The sequence below is a fragment of the Vidua chalybeata genome, chromosome 2 (genome assembly GCF_026979565.1).
Source record: "Vidua chalybeata isolate OUT-0048 chromosome 2, bVidCha1 merged haplotype, whole genome shotgun sequence".
Lineage (NCBI taxonomy): Eukaryota > Metazoa > Chordata > Aves > Passeriformes > Viduidae > Vidua > Vidua chalybeata.
In genome coordinates this window covers 13,127,620-13,147,009 of record NC_071531.1, presented here as the reverse complement: position 1 = coordinate 13,147,009, position 19,390 = coordinate 13,127,620, and the positions used below count along the sequence as shown (strand labels likewise).

The 19,390-nt window shown below is 35.7% G+C and overlaps 1 protein-coding gene across 1 annotated transcript in view; it reads left to right on the top strand.

Moving 5' to 3' along the window:
- POLA1 (DNA polymerase alpha 1, catalytic subunit) overlaps positions 1-19,390 on the top strand; it is a 183,966-nt gene that overhangs the window by 85,074 nt on the left and 79,502 nt on the right. Inside the window, 1 exon segment of the mRNA XM_053935948.1 lies at positions 107-238. Within this exon segment, the coding sequence (XP_053791923.1) occupies positions 107-238 (132 nt within the window).

The window sequence follows — 19,390 nt, the reverse complement described above, 5'->3', positions numbered from 1 at the left end:
AAGACTGTTATTTTTTAAAAATATATGTATTATGTCTAAACTCCCATGGTAACTTCTGATTCCATCATCTGTCATAATGATGCTGGTTTTACACTTCTGTTTGCAGGGGCGATTTATTGAACCCAGCTTGCAAAGGTGCAGCAAGACAGAATGTGAAGAGCCTCCTTTCAGCTATGTGGTTCAAATGAACAACAAGTTACTGTTGGATATTAGGCGCTACCTCAGAAAATACTACAGTGTAAGTATGCAGAAAATACTCTGTTGTATGAAATGAGTTTTTCAAGTAGTGCTGAGTTTTTTGTGAGTGTCATGTTACCCTTTTTTTTTTTTGTATAGTATAAGGTAGTATCATGCAGCATCAACCCTCAACTTTCTGCAAATAAAACAATCAGTGAATTAAAAAATCAGTTTAGAATGTTTGTTTTCTCAGTTCAACCTCAAGATAGATATATTTACATTTTTGTAACTGTGTGTGTCAGCATTATTACAGATGTAGTAGCTCTCTGTTTTCAACATTTGTAGCCAGAGTGCATTATCTCAATGGTTTTACAAAACGTCTGTGAAGCCTATCAAATATGTAGATATCAGTTTTTCATGTAATTGAAATATGATTCTCTTTCTTCAACTCAAATTGATATACATTGTCTTACATTGTGAGAAGGAAACCTGAATATAGCTCTGTAAAAATTCTTTGAAGGACTGTAGGAAGGGAAATACTATGAATCTTTCTTAATAATGATTGGGAAGGGAAAAAATGAGGAAAAAGATGGGTAGTTAATTAAATTTTTATAATTCTCTTTCTTTGAGGGGTAGTGGAAGAAATCCATAGTGCCAGTGGTAGTGGTTGGCTTGGTATAGCATTGTGGGGGAAAAAGCGTAGTATTTAAAATTCCTATCTTCTCACTGTCCAACCAATTATGTCCAATTAGGACAAAACCCACCGTGCTTTTTAACTTATATCAATGTGTTTTGTATTTCTAATATGCTAGAAGCATTATATTTTGTGAATTGGCATCTAGCTATTTTGGTCAAATTTTCATAGAGCATCTCATGCTATTGCCTGCCTGCTTGTTTTTATTGTTCAACATTACCTGCTTGCACAGCTGCAGGATGGACATAAACTTTGAAGAAATTCATAACCTTTGTGTGCTCATAACTTTGGATACACCCAAAAAAGTAAATAGTTTTTGAAAATTTGGCCTGTACCAAATTTGAATGATGTACCTTATTTGATGTGTGTTTTCTTAAGTATTACAGAATATTTTTGCAAACAGCAGCTGCAATACTAAGAATTATTACTGTGATTTAATACTAAGTATATTAAAGTGTATGTTTTGTGTTATTTTTCTTCTATACTAGTTCTTATTGCAATTATAGGTGAATGTTTTCTAAACACTTTTCTGAAAGCGTAATAATTTCTGAAGGTAAAAATACTTCTTCTGAAGATCTTTGCATCAGAAGGAGCAGAAAACTTTCTAAAGCTATTTAAATTTTAGCATTATTTCCCAAGGTAGAGATATATTGTTCCTTTCCATTGGAGTTAAAGATGACTTGGACAGTCATCAAAGTCACCAAAATGTGAGATCTCTTGTTACTTTATTGCAAAGTCCAACTGTCTGCAAAATTACAATTATATTAAAGTGTTATTAAATAATGGGTCTAAGTAATATATTTACACTGACTCTTTCTGTATGAAAATTGGTTTTTAGATTTAATGTACATGCATAATGATAATACAGTGCCACATGCTAAATAATTTCAGGCATATTAAGTGTTTGAAAACGTGTGCTGAAGATATGCAAGAGTAAACTTGTATGAAGAAAGATGCCTTTAGGGGCAGGAGAAATTCTTACTGCTGATAAGAACAGAAAGTGATGTAATGTTTTGTGCTGTTCTGTTTTTTAGTTGGTTGTTTTGTCTTCTTTTAAGACCAAGCTGTGAACCAAACTGTAATGTTTGAATATTGAACATTGTCATTTGCTTATATAAATCTATAAAGTATCTTGCTACATGGTATATTGGATAATTAAGATAATGAAAAAGAAAATTATTTGTCTATGTAAGTAAAAGCCTCAGAGGTTTTTTTAGTAGTGAGAATTTGCTTTTAAACTGGTTAGCTGTAATAAGGTTTAAAACTAGTTTTTGACTGTGGGATACATTCAGACTCTGGAAATGTGAGGTTAATTTCCAGATTGTACATTAATTTTCTTTTTACAAAAGGGCTTTTCATGGAGTTGGGCAAGTAAACTTTTTGTATTGACAGCTCCTAGAAAATCCTATGCTGAGACTTCTAGTTTATTTCTTTCATCCAGTACTTGTAGTGGCTATATAACAGCTGGAGTTGAAATTCATCAAATGGGTGTTTGCACTAATATATATAATCCTATAAGCTATAAAGACACACCCAGAAGTATTATGGCAAAGAACTGTCTGAACAAAACATTTAATGAAACTTTCAGCCTCTTCTTAAACAATCTCCTATTGTAGTAATTGCATCTGAAAGGCACAGAAATACCAATTTGTAAGGGTCAAATATATTGTCGCTCCATTTTAAATTTTTTTAGATACTATTTTGTTTATATATTCTTCAAATGGCACATTATACAAAACATAAAATGCAAAAATGTGTTTTTTAACCTGTAAATAATGAGCTACCTTTTATGAAGATAGCCCTATCAAGAACCTTTCAGCCTGATCCACAGCTCACTGAGATGAATAAGTGTACTTTTTTTTCAGTGAGCTTTGAATCAGATTTTTTTGAAGCGTTTAACTGTTCAAGATATTGCTTGTTTTTTTTCCTTTAGACTATTGAAATGCTTTTATATGTGATTGTATAAATTTAGGGGCAGGGAGGAGTGCCATAAAATCTAAAAGTAGAAAATCTACTTGCCCTTTTTGGCGCATGAAACTGTGTTAAAAAAAAAATACAACCATGATAAAAAGATGCAAATATAAGTGCATAAATAGAATTTTGTGAGCCTGCTACAGTCCCATTGTTTTTGTAAATTACTTGCCTTTATATGAAAATATCTGCTCTGCAATCGTTTTTTGCCATGAAACATTGAAATGTTTTATATTTGACTTCTAAAATATATCTGCCATTGCTCCAGTATTTACAGATTTCTTAATGGTATTAACAATATCAATTTTGATAATCTTACTCTTAAATGTAAATATATTTTTAAATGACATAGATTTTATTTCTTCTCAGAAATGCATTTATTCTATGAGAGATTGATCCTGTTGTGTGCTTTTTTTTTTAATTCTGCTTCAGAAGAGCAAATAGATGAAAAGAGAGAGAAACGCTAGCTAATCTAAATTGGGAAATGAAGAGGGCTTTTTTAAGCATGAAAATTTCATCATCTTGTCAGCTGGCAGAATGCCTGCTGTGTGGATTCACAAAGGCTAAGAATTACACTTTCATGAAATTTTCCTCACTAACTGCCCTGGTTAATTTGAAAGATAACCCACTGTTCTAATTCATTCCTCAATTGGGCGGTGCAGGTTTTATCTTTGATCTGACAAAGCATTTGTGTTAATCGTTTTGGCCCTCTACTAGACACTCTTGGGATTGTGCTTTTACAATAAATGTGTCTGTGATAGCTCTTTAGTCTATTATACTTACAATAGATCCATAGAACTGGTAATTAATTCTGTACTGCTTTGGAAATGGGGAAGAATAGGTGTAGCTCTGTCAAGTGCTGCTGGGAAGTTTGTTTAGCTAGTTCATTTTTGAAGTGTTACCCTCAGCCATCAATGAAACATCCATGCTAGGGGAATGGGTAAAAGCTGAAATATGCAAGCATAAATGGAAAAACTGACCAGCTGACCATAAATGGAAAAACTGACCAATTATTTTGCTTAAGCAGGGTGTAATTTCATTTATAGTAAGTGGATCTGATTATTACGTTGGAACCTGTTTTGTGTTTCCCCCTGGATTATTCAAATGTTCATTTTTGAATACTTAGTAAACAAATGCCAGCACTTAGATCCCCTTTTCAAAACTCCTGTAAAAATCAATATTCATGGCAATAAAATGAATCCCATATCTTATCCAGCTATTGAGGTGTTAGTTTTGCCAGCTAAAAAGAATTTAATAAAAGACCCCAATATCTTCCATATGTCATTTGAGCAGTAGCAAAATTCATACAGAACTGGTTATACTTGGAAGCTGGTGTCCCTGAAGCAGCAGGTTTTTAATCTTTTTTTTTTTTTCAATAACACATATACACCTGTAGTATTGTTAGTAGTATCTTTATAGGCTAAAATCTGCTTTTATATAGATGCTCTTTCTGTGCTGTCTGATTAATAGTATGTGGCATCTGTAGAACTCTGTGTGTTTTTCAAAACACTTAAAATGATGTGAACTTTAAAAGGGTTTTTAAAAAATACTGAAAAAATCTTGGTCCAACCTGTATTGCACTGTTTTTGTTTCACAGGCTTTTTTCTACTGGAGCACTGTAACCCACAGGCAGAAGTGAGTTTGAAGGCTATTGAACACTGCTAAATAACTTTATACTGTTCAGCTGTGAAAATTCAGTGTTCAATAGCCCTCAAAATTTCTCATTTCTTACCTGTGGTGGGGTGTTCTACTGCTTGCACATTAGGTCGCAGTATAAAAGCATCTTCAAGGTCTTTGAATTACTTTATATATATATATATTGCTGTTCTGACTCTTGTATATATGTTCAAGGGATTTGCATTAGTATTTTGTGCACTTAAAAAGGTAAAATATTTATAAATAAGATAACATTATAAGAGGCCATGGCATTCACACAGGTTTGGGGATTGTGTGGCATATTTGCTTAAGAGAAGAAGGATGACAGGGCTTGTTCTGAACCCAAAATTTCCCACACCTCAGTGAGGTGTATTGCCAAGAACCCACAGGTGTATACCACATGAACAGGTGAAAATATGATTGTAGATGATGGTGATGACTTCTGTAATCATGTTCTCACAAGAGTCATGCATTGAAAGTGTTTTTGTTTGGTGGGTGGGTAGCAGTAAGGAATCTTTGGTGTGAGGGAAAGGTGTCTCGTAGTGGTAATAGTACAATATTTTATTTATTGCTGTGCTAATAGTACTAGAATTATATGGGCATGTGATGAGGAGTAGTTAGGGCCAGAATTGTGACACCAGCTGATGCAGTAGGCATCATACAGAATAGAGATGTTTATTTTTAGTACTGAAAGCTTCCAAGTCAAGGCAGAATTGAGAGCGATTGGAAGGAGAGATAAAATATTGATGTGATTCCATTCACAGTTTACTGGGAACCTGAGGGAGAGAAGGGAGGTTGCCACCAGGCTATCAGGAATTTCTTCCTCCCCTCCGCAGTAGTATTTTGTGATCCTCTCCTTGATTGAGGATGACAGATGAGTTTTTTTATGGAATCAAGTTTTGGTTAACCAGGAGTTAGAAATACCTTGGTTATTGAACTGGGCAGTCAGTATTATACCATATGAGAGTGTAAGGCATCTGTCATAATTAATGTTTATTGAATAATAAAAGATAACCCTTTTGGTCATGGTGTGTAGTGCATTTTGGGGATGAGCGAGCAGTTATTTGTCACAGCACTCATTGAGTCCGTTAACTGGAATCGATTCACTATTACTGCAACTTCTCCATGATCTGCCCTGGAAAGGAATTGTTTGGTTCAGACTTGCAGCATCAATACGATTTTTAGTGAAGTGTTTCAAAGTAATGATCGATGTGTCTTTACAAAAGGTTTTACTCTCCTCACTGGATTTTACCAGCCATGATGGACATGCATCCATCTCGCTGGTGCTTGAGAGAGGCTGAGTATGACTCTATGCACTCCAAATTTTAGCCACTGAGAATGAGTTAACATAAGAAGCAGTATCTGTACTTAGTCCCCAGTCTGGTACCTTGCCAGAGAAGGCTTAATGACACTAGATATCTCTGTCAGTTCTTCGTAGAAAAGGCTCCCCAGGCTGGCCACTGCATGGATCAGGTTCTAAGAAATGTGGATTGCTTCAATAGAGTAAAACTAACTTTGTAATTTCCTCTGTAGGTAGAATGCAGGAATGTAAGGACTTATTATCACAATAATTTGTCTGCTTAGGCTTATAAATGGCAGTATTGTGAACACCGTGTTACAGGAAGTGTGCCCAGAGGTAAATATGGTCGTGGTTATGATTGCCACCAAGTGTGTAATGTTTACCTAGGTGATTGAATCACTCATCTAATAACAAGATGTTGCTGTCTTCAGAGGATTACAGAAAGTGCAGTCTTTGAAGGTACTCTGTTGGAACTGATCTGTTGCCCCGGTCAAAGCAATGATGAATTTCAGCAGCACTTGGAGAGCAGGTTTGTGCTGCAATAGAGGGATGCAGTTGTTGCTCAGTGTATCTGATCTGGATTTAAACTGAGTACAAAGTGTGTAGCTTTGGTGTACCAGTAGTAGCATTTGTTATGAAATTCTGTAGCCAAGAGTTTAAAATCTTGGGCAGATCTGTGCATCCTGTGGAGAGATCTGCCACAGTGTCATTACTGGTGGTGCTTGAGAGTGAGTGAGCAAATGTGTCCTCCTTTGGATACCTTGGATTGACAGAAGTGCTACAGATACTATATGGATTTGGAGGATTTGCTGCTTTTGAGTCTATTTTAATAGCAAATAATGAATCAGAAGAGTGTTTATAAAAAATCACTGGTTTTGAACGGATCATTGTTCATCTTTCTTCTTTTTACAGGAGTTTCAGAAAACCATTTTAAATTATTTTAGGTTTTTATGTTCAATTTAAAGTTTGATGGAAAATTTCCCATTACAAGAAGGAAAAGTCCAGGTAATCTAAATAAAGTACATCTTAAAACCACCGTTCTCATGGAATTCTGATATAGTTAATGCCATATACTATAGTAACGTGGACCAACCAATTACTGAAATACCAAACCAGATTGAGTCTGTATTAGTCTACAGAACTTTTAATAGAGGCAGCTTGCCAGGAGATTACATAAGTGCACAAGTTCTGTTGGGTTTGAATGCTTAATGCTGTTGATGTGTGTGTAACCAGGAATTCTTACAGTGCCCAAGCACCTTGTGTCCAACAGGACAACCAGAGTTAAAATCTGGTTTTCTCTGGACATTGTTCCTTCCATAAGTATGAGTTTGCTTGATGTTCATGACCTAAAAGTGATGTGCTTATCAGAAATGTTTTCTTAGAATCACTGTTGATATGGAGATCCATGGTCCAATGCTGATTTTAGAAAGTGAAAATTGCTTGCTTTAAGCCCTTTTTAAACCACCCAAAACCTCAGGTGGCACCATCTGTGGTAATTCAGAATTGAATGGGCATATAAAAGGAAAAAATATGGATTGTTTTGTAATAACTGAAGTAAATCTATCTTACCTATTCTAAAGTTTCTCAGTCTTTATCATGATTTTTTCCTTCAGCTTCAAAAGTAAGCTTAAAATAAATTTTATGGTATTTGGGAAACTAAAATGTTTTTCATTCAGTCGCCTTCTTTTTGTAAACAGTTTTGTTTAATGCTGTCTTTCATAACCTACATTCCTAAAGATAATTGAATAAGAAAATCATGGGGGTTGGAGGCAATGGAGGGCACACACGAAAAACTTCATCTATGTTTGCCCTAAAATGCTTTTCCTTTTGGCATATTGGGAATGGCTTTTGCAGGTGTTTATTTTTCTCCTGCTCTTAGATGTTAAAAGAATTACTTTCATTTTTTCTGGTTTCAAACAGTTACCATTGCCAAAATAATTATAGCAATGTTCTGTCACTCTTCTATTTCTTGATAAAATGCTCTTAGAAAAATTAAATAAGGTGTTCCTCAACAGAAGTTATTTCAGTATTCAAAATCTCATCATAAGGAAGCTTTTTAGTTAGAAGATAATTTTTAAAACTTTGATTTAACTTTGTCTAAGCAGCTCTTTAGTTCTTGTTGATGTTCAGTATGTGGTGCAGCAAGGGAAAAATGGGTGAGTGCATCAGTATTTCAGAATTGAACTCATCAAGTGAGGAGTACTTCAGATCTTTCAGCTTGGTGTACCTGGACTTAAGTTTATATATGTGAAAAATGTCTGAGCAATTAATCTGGGCAGCACCATTTAGCAAAACTCTTCTGCCTTTATGTGCTCATTCATGTACTCTGGGAGGGGGAAAGTGACCCTTGAGCTGGGTGAGACTTGTGGGGAATTACTAATTTTTCATTTATGGTGGCCAAGAGAAACAGTGCCAGCTATAATGCAACAAATTTTCTATAAGATATCCTGTATGCTAGGAAGCACCATGGTCAATTTTAGCAGCCTGTGCTGTGTTAGAGTTGACATTTGTTCCTCTTCCTGACTTGTGAAACCTGTAGTTCTTCAGGTTTGTTTGACAGGAATAGTTTGAAGAGCCAGTAAAGTTTTGGATCATCTGAGATGAAAAAGAGATGTTACTTGTTTTTAATTGAGACTGTTCCCATCTGCAGGTAGAAATGGCAAGTAGTGTTACATTAGACATGGCTTCATAGAAGGGTTTTGGATTTGCTTCAGTTTCTTGTTCAGAAGTCAAGTCAAGCTGCACAGGGTCTGTTTTCTGCAGAGTATCATGTTTCCTACAGAGAATATGTACAAGTGGAGTATTTTTTTTAATATCCAGGCATTGAGGAAATAAGTGCTTTGTATGCCTGCTTTGGGAGATAGTGTAGTTTGAGTGCAGAACCTTATTCCAGTATGTGTAGTCAGATAGTAAACCTGTGCTTCAAAACAGTTGCTGGCCCATACGTAGCATGTGTTGTGTTGGTCTCTGTGAAAAGTCCTGGAAGCTTATCAGTCAGGTTGGCTAGATGGGGCTTCAGATTGCATTGCATCATAAGGCTTCGACTGGTGGGCTTTCCTTCTACATTTTACTGATCATTAGTTAATCTACTACTTTTGTCCAATCAAACATGGGATTTTTTCACTGTCTGTTTCTATTGTAAACTGAGCCTGGTGAAGGGGCAGCTCTGCCTGTGCATTCTGTAATGGCACACTGTTTTAAAGGCCTTTTTGTTGCTGCAGATGAACCTCCCCTCTCATATTTCCATGCCACGCTTAAGATTATTTTGTCTTCAGTCTGCCTGGAGCTGCAGCATCCTATAACACAAGACAAAAAAAAAAAGGTCTGTAGTTCTGCTGAAAGTCTTAGACTGGCTTAATGACATTCTTGTTCACTTTCCTCTGTATGAAGACTTTCAGCTATCCAGCTATCTCCAGTCTAGGGGTGAGTGTGTTGGGCTTTGAATCCATAAATGTACCAGAGAAATATTTCTGAAGTCTTCTAAAGGCGTGCCAGATTTCTACTTGAAAATTAAGGCTCTGCAGAATTTGACAAGTAGATGTTTTCATTTTTTCCTGACCAAAGTCTTTAGCTTTGTAAATGGCATCTGCAAGAGACATCAGAAATCCATGACTATCAGTAAAAGTCTCCAGATAGGAATGTTTATGTAGTGGCTGAAATGCATCTAAAAATAAGAATCTCAGTTTCAGAATTGTAGCAGATACTTGGAATGCCTTGCATGTGTATCTTCCACCTCCAATGGAACAGTACAAACCAAATGTTGATGTTTGAAGATGGATTTGTTTTTTATGCTGGACCAGAAAACAGCACTTCTTTGTCTTGTCTTTTCCCTTTCTGTGTTGGTGTCTTCAGGTCAAATGTGGACGATAAGAAAGTATGAACTCCCAAATGGATTTATCTAATGAATACATCTATTCTACAGCAATATCATCCCAGACATTGACGTAACTGGCATTTTTCTTGTTTTCTTTTTTCATTTATCATTTATAACCACCTGTCTTAGAAGATTATATATATGCACATGTTGGAGAGCATTTTTGTAATAATAAGCTGCCCTTTCCTAATGAAAATTTGGTCAACCTAACAATACTATTCCTTTTACCCTCATTTGATGGCAGTTCCTCTATGAATACCTTCATTTTGGATTATGTGTATTTATAATGTCTTTCTTCAGATGTTTGCATTAGCAACACTTAATTTCTGCACTCTGACTTGAATGTGAATTATTTAACATTGTGCATATTTTATAGTTGGTATGTTTTAATTGTTTAAATTTTTAGAATTTACTGGATTTGGAAGAATTATCTGAAAGGACAAAACAGGAGGTGGAGTCAAGTGGAGGTGTATCCTCATCAGCTCTGCAGTCAGCCCCCATTCGTTTGAGTGCAAGGCAACCCAGCTGTGAGGATTGCTGGCCACACTCACTCTCATCAGAGAGAGAAAGAGGTGGGGGGTGGGGAGAGAGAGAAAATTAGCAAGACAAAATTCCTTTCTATCAATCCTGTCTTTACACAAATTCAGACTTCTGAGTTCCCATACGTGAGTGTGTAACTTAATTTCCAAATTACATGATGAAAGCACATCTGTCCCAAAATTAATACCTCTTGAGAATATCATAATTGTATATACTGAAAATAATTAGTATCTGTAATTTGCAAGTCATAAATGTCTAATTTTTAGCGAAGTTGTTTGTTTCCATTTAAGATAAATTCTCAATTTAATATCCAAAGCAACATTTGACTATACTACAAAGGGGCCAGAACTGTTTAAAAACAGAACCCCCTGGCCCCCCAAAATACAGGTGCACAAAATGGCATCTGCTGGGTTCTGTTGCAGAATAAGATGTTAGATTTCTGCAATAAGTTGGTAATTGCTGTAAGAATTTTTACTGGATAATATATTTTTTCTCATACTGGGGCAATTCATGGTGGATGATCTTGCAATAGAGCAAGCAGATACCAAGCTATCCATTGCTGACCACCTATCAAGCACAAAGACTGAATGTAGAATTTGAATTTGGTAGAAATACTCTTTATGTGTATCTGCCTGTGCATCCATCTATCTATCTGAGTATGAATAACGTCATTGAGATTAATACAACTATTTAGAAATATTAGATAGTATTCCAGTAGTTCATGCAGTGTTGATGATGCTTTCTCACACCATTCTTTAGTATCTGCGTGTGGTTTTCATGCTTTCTTGAAGGAAGCAATTAATCAAATCCCCCTTCCTCCTACTGCTTTTTGGGTTTCTTTTTCTTTCTGTGATAAGAGATCACCATTTGTACTGAGTTGTTCCTTTAATGGGGCATCTTTTGGGGATCATCTTATTAGAATTTTATTTTTTCTTTTTTAACCCCCTCAGTTAAGTAGCAGAAATAAACTGAACTGTGATATGATCCTTGAGAGAGTTTCGTGTATGATTACACATAAGGTGGCTTTAAGATCCAACATCCTTTCTCCCTCCCCAACCCCCCAAGTCAAAGGTATTGAATTACCTTGTAGAGAATTCATAATTTAATTTAAATTCTGTATATATTGGTTTGTCTTTGGAGGCTTCCCAGCAAGAGTGAGTCAGGCACACTAAGACTTAGAAAATAAGGCTGTGTTATCTGCTAAGAAATGGTCAGGGATTTCTCCAAAGTCGTATTTTCAGTGTTTGTCCTGTGTCCATTTCTGAAGGGCTTCATGAGGCTCATGGCAATGTGCCACCCAGCAATCAGATGTCATTCAGAAAAAGGCTTGAGTAGCAAATACCTGTTTGAGGAGCATCTGAGACTGTAGTGAAAATAAGGAAAATTACCTAGGGAGTGATTACAAGCTTTCATAATGAGAAGTACATTTAGTTTGTATATTAAAAAAACTGGGTCTTTCCAAACACAGGTCTGTGCATGAGAAACCAGCATCATAACTGAGGCTTAGTCTCCTGTATTGATGGGGTCAATGTGATTACTGGCCAGTTTTGGTTTTTTAAAACAAAAGGCATCCAGACAGATGCCATCCCTTTCCTCCCCATTCTTTTCACCCTACTTTTAATTGTAGGTAACTCTTTAGCTGCAAGGTTTCCAGCCTTCTCCTTGTGGTGAGTCACTGAACTATCTGTACCAAACATGACACAGACTTAGGAGACTGTTAAAAATTGTGTTTCGATAGGAAGGTCCTTCAGAGGCAGCACAAAATCCTTAAAATAAGTAAGTTAGTGAAAGAAAATGCAGGCTCATGGAATCATTGAAAGGTTTGGGTTGGAAGGGACCCTAAAGATCATCCAGTTCCAGCCTCCCTGCCATGGACTGGGATGTCACCCACTGGATAAGGTTGCTCAGGGCCCCATCCAGCCAGCCTTGAGCACTGTCAGGGATGTACCTCTCCCACTGTCTTGGTGGTTTCTTCAGATTAATTCTAGCAGACTTCATTAGTTATTAGGACATTCCAGCTGTGCCTGAATAGACACCAAAGTGCCTAGTTTTGCTTTTTATGTCTCTTAAGTGTTTTGGAACTCTTAGGAATGATTCCCATTGGATCATAAAAGTTGTTTAAAAAATCTAAGTGTTACATATTTAATAAGTACATCTAATTTGACTTTTTGGACAAAAGTAATTTTCTTCACAAGAAATCTATAAAATGTCTTCCTGGACAAGGTTGTCTGACCTTACGAGATACCAGCACACACACACACGCACACAGAGGTAAACAAATTCCTTCATTCCCCATTCTGTTCTGTATTGTTGCTTTCCATACTGGTTGCTCAGTTGATCTGCTGTACCTTTCTGTTATTCTCAAACATGTAAGCATATCTAAAAGAAGTATTTAATTATTATGGTTAGTGCTTTAAAAATACATAAGTTTTAAGACTTTTTCTGAACAGGAGAGTAGTGAGATAATTCTTCCTGCTGCTTAGAAAGTTACTGGAAAGTCATTAAATGGGAAAAATATGTTCACTTTTATAGGAGGTCTTTCTACTGAAGATTTCTTAGTTGCATTGCCTAAAGGAAGATGTAGGCCTAATGTTGTTTCTTCTTAGTTCTGTTTCTTAATCCAACATCCTTTTTTTAGAGCAAAACTCTATTAAAACTATCAGATTACAAAATTCTGCTTCTTCTTCAGAGAACCTTGGGGCCAGCCTCAGATATTTTATTGCTTTTACATTTTTCACAAGCAAAAGACAAGAATATGCTTTCATTGAACTTCACATGTTGTTTGGCCAATTTTCTATAATCCAGTAAATACAAATTGTACCCTGGTTATCCATCTATGTCTGTCAAGCCAATTTTAATGGATGAGTGAGTGAGTCAAATTCTATGCATGGAAATATACAAATATGCAAAATATGGGTCTAATTACAAGGCTGCTGAATTTACACAAGGTCAGGTAAACAAGGCACTCTGTAATGATTATTAATTGTTAATAATGCCTTTGGCAAAACACATTTCTGCTTTGAACACCTAACAGCTTTGCATTTTTAGTTATATGAAACAGCCAGATTGGTCAACTGTTGAAAAAGATAAAAGACCTCACCTTTGTAATTGCTTATTAATTTTATCTGAGTAGTGGGAAGGATAATGTTCTGAAAAATAAAAGTTCTGAAAAATAAAATTCTACAGTTACATGTGAAAGTTCCACAGAGAAAATCAAAGAAATGCATTATCATTCATTCCTTAAATAAATGAATAAATTAATTTACAGATAACTTGTTTCCTCATAAGGTAGTCCTAGAAGCTGTTTCTGTCTCATCCTATGTGATGAAGAGCCATATTTGTGAGTCATCGTTATCCTTTGAAGCATTTGGGGTTTTTTAAGGTGAACTTTTCAGTCAATCCTATCTGAATTCTGTTGCTCTTTCCTTTACCCTCATCCATGTACCTTTTAAACTTGCCTCTCTTTTGGTCAATTGTAAATATTTGTCATGTGGCTGTAAGACAGAATAATTTGCAGAAAAGGAGTTGAAATGGGAAACATGAGGTTCCATTATTAAATTAAACCATGCAAATAAAAATTCATTTTCTTTGTGTATTATAATACTGGATTGTAAGGTTGAATGAGCAGTTAATTTGGACAGGAATGTGAGGGTGGTTGCAGGTAGAAAAACATACCTATAACAGATTTCATAGTTTTGCCTGACATTTTCTCCCGGTGTTGCAAGTACAGTTCTCTCCTGTTGCAAACTGTGCAGCAGACAAAGCTTTCTTTCAGCAGTAGTCCTTGCTTTCTGTAGCACTGCCACAATCCTAAACGAATGTATTTTGAAGATGAAACAAGTTTGAAGATCATGAGAAATAAAGTATTCAAATTTGGTTTAGATACTGTGAAAACGGTTAATTTTTTATTGTTTGCTGGGTCATTGCAGGCCAGTGACATAGATGGTTAACTACTAAGCTATGGGTTTTGTTTAATTAAGGGATTTGCTCAGTGTAGTATTGGTCTCTAACATTAGCTAGAAGCTTAATGATTGAAGAACTTCCTCCAAGACAACTTTTCCAGTAAAACTTTTGATAAGAGATACAACTGCCTAGTTAGCAGATGACTTTTCTGATAAAACTGAAATATTTTCATCTGTATGACTCTCCGAGTCTCTGCAGATACAGCTTCTGTCTGGCACTTTGTATCAAGGAGTTCCAAAGGCTATTTGAAAGAGTTGAAAATATTTGTTTTTCACTGCTGTAGTTTTGTCATCTTTTCAGCTTCACTGCAATTCTATTTTGAATTGCAAAGAAAGGTAAACAAAACAACAAGTTTATCGTCTGTATACTGTATTGTTCACATTTGTGGGCTTTCCTTTGTCAAATTCTGTTTTCAGGGACTGTCTTTTGCACACCTTTTGTTCCTCTTTTGCCAGGATAGTGGTGGGTAAATATCAGTAAGTTCTGATATTCTCTTAGGTGAGCCATGGTTTTCATGGGTATACAAAGGCCATAACTATTTATCAAAATCCTTTTCATCTTCTGTTTTCTCAGTATTCAAGTATAGAATTGCTTGTAGATTGTTTTTAGCTCTGCACATGATAGGACATAGGGCAGCTACTTTATTAAACATTTTTCAGTTTCTGATACTAATCTTCTATTATTCTGTTAATCCTAAGAATTTGTAATAAAAATCTTTCCATTAGTCAAAATTTGCCCTTTTTTCTGATACTCTTTGTGCCATGTTTGTTCTTCTCAAGCTGCTCCTCCTTATTTTCAAATGTTAGCAGAAAGTGATGTTATTTCACTGTGTCTATTATGTTTATAACCATGGAAAAATTTACTCTATCATACTTTTTTATTTATAGAGCTGGTTTTGTAGCTCTTCTTTACACTGGTTTCTTCTGTCTGGTTTTAGTAACGTGCCCAGAATTGTAGACACCATTTCAAGCAAGGCCTCTCTGCTGCCTTTATACAGACAAATGATTTCTTTTAGTCCTTTGTTCAGTTTTTTCCCCTCTGCTTTTTTCTTTTCATTCACTTTTCCTTTTGATTAATGTATTATTTTAGCATAATTTTTGCCTTTCAGCATCAGTCTCTTACTGTGAGCTAACGTTTATCATTCTCACATCTCTTCTCCATCCTCCCCTCCCCAGTATGGCCAGTATTATCTGTGCTGGTTTTTTATATTTATGCTCTTTTATGACTTTCTATTTGTCTGTTGCATTTCTGAATCTTTTCTATTTTCAACTCCCGCAAGAAGTTATTCCAATTTGTATGTAACTGTCACCTAAACAGTTTCTACTGTTGATTGTTTTGGCTCTGAACAGAAAGCCTGGGTGGTAAACAGCCTTATAAGCTTAGCAGAGGCTAAAGTTTTCCATCTTTCAACATGAGGAACTCTCAATTCTGATATGAATTATTTGTCTTTTCGCCTATGTCAGTGTTAGATTTAGTCTTGATTCTTGCTGGCAAATTGAGTCTGTTTGGGTCAAGCTGACCTCCCCCAGAAGTTTTGTTATTTTGGATTTCTGCAGGGATCTCATTCTTAAGTTTGTAACATTTCTTTTATACCACGCTACTTATACCAGTACATAGATTCCATTTAGATAAGTTTTATTACTTCCTGTAAATTCTTTAAATTATTAGCCTTTTCCACTGTTTCAGAAGTACTTATGAATATCTGATGGTTTTCTTATAATTTTGATAATGAGAATTATTCCTTAATTTAAAAGTGTGGTACTTATTTTTGCTGTGGTACAAGCAAACAAAAAAAGTGTAAATACATAATTTGATCACTTGGACAAGTTCTGAGGCAATTTGTGCTACTGTTTGAATTTTGGAGTTTCAGCTTTTTTTTTGCTAATTTCAGTAAAGTAAAGGTATAGGGTACATTGTTACTGATATATTTTTATTATGTTTCTTCCTCTTCAACTTTTATGCATTTTGTGAAGTTCAGTCTGTTTTGCAAACACGTACTAATGCTATAATATGTTTTCCCATATCTCCCTTCTCAAATTTTTACTGTTATTGATTGAAGATTCAATTGAGAAATGTGTTTAGAACCCTTTCTGTGGTAATCATAGAAGTCAGTGGGAAGACAAGAAAATTGTATTGAAAGAAATTGTGTGCGTGTGTGTTTTGTGTTTCAGCATAGATTATCTCTGCCAAAATAATAGCTGTCATTTTGTTCTTGTTATATTAGTGGCCTGTAGCTTACTACTACCCCTTTTGCCTTGCTTTTGTCCATTCGTCTGTTTGTGACTAGAAAAAGAATTTTGTGAAGGGCCATAATTTGGGGGCTTTATTATGCTAATAAAATCAATATTTTTGTTATCTATTTAAATTAAATATTCCAAGATGGTGACCCCACTCTACCCTGGTATCAAAGCTGCAGACCTTCACATTCAGTGACTTTGAAACTTGAGTTCTGTTTAGAATTTCACGTCATGCCTGTCGCAGGAGAAAAAGATGGAAAATGTATACGCTGAGCCTATAGGACTTCCTGCAGTGCTTATTAATCCTTTATGGATCATTTGAAATGTTTCTAGTTTATTTAAGCTTTGCTGCTTGTATCAGATTGTTCCTGCAAAAAAAGGGAAAAGTGATCATGCCTTGAATTTTTAAAAATGATCTCACTTTCAAGCAAAAGCACTTTTATGCTCCATTAGAGTTGAATTTGCCAAACTCTTACATCGCATTAACACAAGCTTTACTGGATAGATAAACGTGTAGTTCAGGGACTGACTAGAACTTTACCAAACTGCATATTAAGATTTTGTCATCTTGCAATTTTTATCTTGAATATTTTCATCATGCAAATAGAGGGATCAGACAAAATTACTTAATTAAGAAAACTGTGCAGCACAGTTTTTATATATTAACAGAGGATAGAAAACAGGGAAATCAAATTTCATAGTTCATAGTAACTAGAGTCTTGTTAAACTCCCAAGTGTGCCATCTTTTGCAAAGAACCAGTTAAAATTTATGCACATAATTGAGGCTCTGCTTTTTGTGTTTGCTGCTGTGATAGAGTTGTAGAATTATGATTTATAGGTTGTGGAAAAAAAATCTGGATTCACAGGCGGGAGATGAAAACTCTGGGTTGAATTATCTTGGTGGCAAATTAAGGACTAGTCTCCGCATGAAATGCAGTAGCAGATGGGTGAGCTTGGCATTGAATTCACTGCACTGGGAGAGAGAGGCCATCAGAGCCCTTCAGGAGTGGTCTGAAGGTTAAGATATCCACATCTTTTTTTCTGGGATCATCTCAATATATATTTTCTCAATATATATTTTCTTTGCTTAACTAGTAATTATATTTATGAATGGCTGTGTTCTAACTGTAAGTGTTACTTTAAGGGAACTTTTTTGTTGTGTTTGCTAGTTAAACCAAGATCTTTATAGTATTATATCTTCTAGTTTTACTATTTCTGTAATATTTTAATATGCTACCTGCCCAGAATTATGTTTTTCAGGTATGGGTTATATGAAAATTCTGCCTTAAAAATCAGCAGCTTTAGAGCAAAATGGAAAATTAGGTGTTGTTAATCTCCAAAAAGTTTCTTGTAAGAAGTCACATTCATTGTTAGAATCTTAGCTTATCTTTTTCAGTTTCTTTTACTTTGTATGTTTTATTACATATGAGAGTGGATTAGTATCAATGTGAAGTAAAAGCACCTTTTATGTGTTTATATCCTCTTACAAAATGCTTATTACCATAGTAACAGAGGGGGCCTATTAGCTTAGTGTATTTCTTTAAATATTTCTAAAACATACATAAAGTATTCTGTACTTATTACACCCATACATTATGTGTGTATGTGATCTTTAATTCCATTTACAAAACCCCTCACAACTGAAAAAAAGCCCCAATCAAAACCAATCAAAGAAAACAAAACTACTTGGAATATCAGCTTAAAGTTTCACACACTGTTTTTCTAAGGATGAGTTACCTGACTTGACTTTCCATCCCCAGAAATTCAAAAAAAGGGAAGTTTTAATTTTACGTGGGTGTTTGTGGGTATGTGTCACATATGTAAATACATACAGATATATGTATACACACACTGATTCTGTCTGATGAAATTTGGGAAATAATTGGAATATTTTTTCCATGAAAATATAGGCTAAGTAATCTGAATTGTTGGTAGTGTTTGAATTTGTTTGCTTACCTTTCCCATCCTCTGACCTCTCTCATTTGTCTCTATTCCTGTCTCCTTGAGTGTTTGAGAAATGAATAATGCCTGAGTTTTGTTAAAGCAAATTTAAAAGGAAAACACCCTTAAAGATAGGTATTTGAGGAGAAGAAGATTTAATTCAAAAAGATCAGAGGTAACTAATCAGAGAAGTCAAGGTAAATTATTCTGTTTAACAAATATCTGGGTGATGAGGGAGTGGTGTAGGTGTCTTCATTCTGCTGCAGATTACTCTTTCTAAAGATAATAGTCTTCCCTGAGCCAAGCATCAGCCCATACAAAGGGTGTATCAGCCTTTCCTTGCAGTACTTGAACATCTGGACTGGCTTAGGTGGACTTCACACTTACATATTTCTTGTAATGCAGGGTGAGAGGAGAGGTTCTGCCAAAACCTTCTCCATGTTCCCCTGCTGTACATCTCTAGACAGAATCGTGCCAACCACTCCAAAGGGCTTGCTGCTGGTAACATGGGATGTGATGGGAGAGGCAAAAGCATTTTGCTGGCTCATGTTCAGTCCAGGTTCACCAGCTGTGTGCCATCAGCAAACCCACCAGGAATGCTCTGTGCTCCATCACACAGATCATCAGTAGAAGATCTGAGTGGGACGGGACCCAGGGCTACACAGCTATTTACTGGTCTCCAACTAGATTCTGTTCCACTGGTCACCATGCTGGGCCCACACACTGAGTCAGTTTTCAGTCCATCAAGCTTTTCTGAGCACTGGCTGATGTTACTCCTTTCTTCTCTGGATTCAAGTACACTGTGCTGCCTGTTGCTTTTCTCCCATGAATATACCTACTTGTTTTTCTCAGGTGACCCCTCAATCCCCTTTTGTGATGGTAAGAGAATGCTCTTCAAGGTCTGTTGCGTGACTAGTTTATTCTTTTTTCAACACCTTCAGGCATGGTTTATGGCTCTTCGGCATAGCAGGTTTTTTTGATTTTTCTTTTTGACTCTTGCCACGAGGATTGTGTGTGTTCCACTATTATTCTCACCC